This window comes from Diabrotica undecimpunctata, chromosome 4, assembly GCF_040954645.1.
Source record: "Diabrotica undecimpunctata isolate CICGRU chromosome 4, icDiaUnde3, whole genome shotgun sequence".
Taxonomy (NCBI): Eukaryota; Metazoa; Arthropoda; class Insecta; order Coleoptera; family Chrysomelidae; genus Diabrotica; species Diabrotica undecimpunctata.
Window position 1 is genome coordinate 141,829,258 of NC_092806.1, and position 3,945 is coordinate 141,833,202.

The 3,945-nt window shown below is 32.6% G+C and overlaps 1 protein-coding gene across 1 annotated transcript; it reads left to right on the forward strand.

Annotated features, from left to right (window-relative positions):
* The first annotated feature begins 1,263 nt into the window (after positions 1-1,263).
* LOC140438977 (uncharacterized) lies at positions 1,264-1,611 on the forward strand. The gene has a single exon (XM_072528613.1). It carries the CDS (start codon positions 1,264-1,266, stop codon positions 1,609-1,611), a length of 348 nt encoding a protein of 115 aa, XP_072384714.1.
* Positions 1,612-3,945: the final 2,334 nt, after the last annotated feature.

The following is a 3,945-nucleotide window of genomic DNA, read 5'->3' on the forward strand; positions in this document are numbered from 1 at the left end:
AACTGCCTAAAAATAGTATAATTGTGGTGGATACTGACTACATTGTATGTCGAAATGTATTAAATGCAACAAATAAAAATTAAGAACGAAATTGTCAATTGAAATTCGAGTGAACATTGTTCATTATATAATTGATAACTGACATTATACACGATAGTTTATTGCCTCTTACTTTTGTTCGTATCAGTGTAGATGCACGTTCTAAACAAAATTCTAGTCTCTATGTAAGATATATGGGAGATCGTGACTATTTAAAATTATCTGCAAACAACGTCTTTCCTATTAATTAATTTTAGTAATCTCGTCCTTTCTATAGACGATACCTATCTGTTAATTAAATATTTTCTTTATACTTTCAAGGAGATGCTCAACAAACCACTACAAAAGTATAAATTATCTTTGAACGTATAGAAATAATTTAATTGTATAAATATAAAAATAGATTGTTTTCATTATTTTGCATTTTTTGATTTTTTTTGTATTAAGAGTAAAAAGTAAAAAAAAAGTAAAAAAAAAGTAAAAAGTAAAAAATAAATCACTTCTTTTAGAACTTATATTAAATGTCTTTTCTCTTCTGTCTGTCCATACGAATGGAGAAGCAGTATATTATACCTGTTTACAAAAACAAGGGAGTCGTAAAACAATGTACAAACTACAGGGCCCTAAAACTACTTAGTTACAAAATGACAATATGAGAGAGTAATTGAAAGTCGGATAGGTAGGCTATGCAAGGCAGATCAACAACAAATGTAATTTTATTAAAAAGCAGTTGTTGAAAAATACAGGAATAAAGAAATAAGCGCTCATATGGTATTCATTGATCTTAAGAAAGCATATGTTGGAGTTCATCGAGAGATTTTGTGGTGTAGACTGATAAATTTTATGTGAAAGTTGGACTGCACCAAGGCTCGGTGCTTAGTCCTTTTTTATCCTTATTAGTTCTGGATCAAATAACAGCGAAACTACATTTCGTGGTGCTTAATATATGCTCATGATGTAGTGTTAGTAAGAAATAGTGAAAGCAACTTTAAACAAAAACTGGAACAGTTGAGACAAGCTTTTGAGTAAAAAAGGTTAAAAATTTAGTAAGACAAAAACAGAGTATTTGGAATGTTCATTTGAAGATGGAGTTAGTACAAATAGAACGATATCTTTGGATGGTGAAATGATTGTGACAAATAATAGAATTAGGGTTGGATTTTAGGTAATTAGGGTTGAAATCTGAAAGGAAAATTTTATAAAACAGCCATAAGACCAGCTATGATGTATGAAACTAAATGTTGGGCAGTTAAAAAGGAGGATCAACGAATGCATGTGGCGGGAATGAGAATGCTTAGATGGATGAGTAGAGTGACAAAAAGGGATATAATTAGGAATGGATATATCAGAGGAAGTCTAGTGGTGGCACAAATTGATGCCAAATTGAGCTTTAAAATGATCAGTTTAAAATGGTTCGGTCATGTTAAATGTCGAGATGTTAACAACCCAATAAAAAGGGTTGCTAATCTGCGGGTTCCTGAAAGGAGTAGCAGAAAAGAACTGGGGGAGATGCTTAGGCAGGACATGTTCGTAAAGGGAATTTATATTGGTATAACGCAAGATAGGAAATGATCAAGAAATCTAGTTAGGGAAGCCGATCTTGCATAGATATTAGGACAAAGAGAATGATGATCATAAAACCTCCAATGTTGGAAATATTGCAATCATACATACAATTCTACCTTTCATTTCAAGAACAACAAATATCCGGAAATTCACGTAATTTCTGAAGAGTTCTATAAATACAGGTATCCTGTTATCTTTTTATCTAATGAACACGTGTGTTATAATTGCTTGGCTTATCTATAGGCGAGCTAAGGATGACTGTGGAGTTTCTAAGAAACAACAGCTGTTTTTATATGACTTCAAGGCAGATACTGCTCAGACTTTATGTTGGACTAGGAAGTTAGGAAAAAGAGGTCGCTCATCCAGCAGTACACCATCATTGGATAAAAAAATAAATTTAAACGTGTGTCTCCGTAAACGCAGACTGTATTTCTGATAGAAGGTACCATTGGATCCAGTATGGAAAAAGACAGGAAGTTGTAAGAATAGAAAATGCCAAAAAATAACATAAGTAAAATGCACCAAATGCGATTGCTGTGTTTCAGACAGAAATTGTTAGATTTTCACCATTAGTTCTTTTTTTATTATATTTGTAGATATTATGCCTACTTTTCTTTATATACCGGGTGGTCCAATAAGCCGATCTCTCGGCTATATATCAGAAACTATTCATGTTATAACTTTAGGAGTAAAGATTTCTTAGTAAAAGTGGCCAAAATAAATCGCTGGAAATAACTTTCAAATTTCTGGGTTAACCGCTAGGGGGCGTAACCTGTGAAGAAAAATTTGAAAACCAGTTTTTTGTGAAATATGCCCAATTATACCAAATGTTAAATAAGTAAGCTAGAAAGAGGCCTAAATTCTACACAAAGTTGTTCAAGTACTTTTTTTTATTTTTTCAAATAAAGGGTGGGGGAGAGTGGAAAAGTATTTGTGGATAAATACCTATAACTTTGGTTTAGATCAACCGATTTTAACGAAATTAGTGTCATTGGAAAGAGTGTGGATGATTTAATTTACACCTACTATAAAACAATTGCACTTAGTTTTAATTGTCATGGGTAGAGGGTACTTTCGAATAGCAAAAATTAAAATTTGTTTTTCTTCAAAATGTTTAATAGAAATACCCATTTATTGTAAATTATAATAGAACTAGATTAAATTCGTAACAAAATCGCGCAAACCGCATGTTGATAGCTTTTGTCGAACTCGAGATATGAATAAAAACGCATAAAAATAAGTAAGTATGGTATTGACTCACCCTTTATTATAACTTAAAATTAAATATGTGACAGATCATACAAATATCTCGATCATTAAAACTTAATGTCCAATTAAATGTTCAAATTGTTTTCCATCGTTGTTCACACATAGATGTAATCTTTCGCGCGTAGACATAACATCTGCTTCAATCTCAGCTGTTGATATACTATTTATTGCGTTTGTAATGAGCTGTTTCATGTCATCTTGCGTGGTTGGTCGAGTTTGGTACACTAAGTCCCTCAATCTTCCTCACAGATAAAAGTCCAGACATATTAAGTCTGGAGATCTAGCTGGCCATGAAAATATACCTACTTCCCCTTCCAATCCATTTAGTTGGATAACTTGCATACAAATAATCTCGAACTCGTCTGGAAAAGTGCGCAGGACACCCGTCATGTTGTAATATCATATATCTTCTTGTTTGTAAGGAAATATCTTCCAATAAAACAGGCAACTGACTTTCCAGAAAATCCAAATACGTTTCGCCATTTAAAGTTCTATCAAAGAAATATGGACCTACGATCTTTAAAGCAACTCTCCCACACCAAACATTAAGACTCCATCTACCTTGAACCTGCACTTCATGTATCCAGTGCGGATTTTCTTCAGCCCAATATTGCATATTATGCAGATTAACACCACCCGCACTATTAAACGTAGGTGGTGGAGAACTACATGATAAGGATGCAGTCTATAAAACAGAACAATAAATATTGGTGAAAAAGAAACCACTATATTTACTAAAACTCAAAAAATCTTGAAAAATCCACAATTGTTTCACAAGATAAATCGTGCAAGTATTTTTAAAAAACGGATAAAAGGATAAAAGCGCCGTGTTGCCGTTGTTATCGCCATATTAAAATAACAGTTGAATCTAAAGTTTAAAGGAAATTCCAAGTTTCTGACCTAAACGTTCACTTTATAATATGAACAACCAACCTGTGATGTTTTAAGATCCTTAGAACAGTAGTTTTGGGTATGTTTAATTCTATAAAGATTTGCCGACTACTTATATGTGGATTATGTTGAATTAAAGCAAGAACATTGATTGAATTATCTTCGGTCATACCTCTACTA

What these genes read in the sequence shown, in the direction of transcription:
- LOC140438977 (XM_072528613.1), top strand. Translation starts at nt 1,264, where the DNA reads ATGTATGAAACTAAATGTTGGGCAGTTAAAAAGGAGGATCAACGAATG.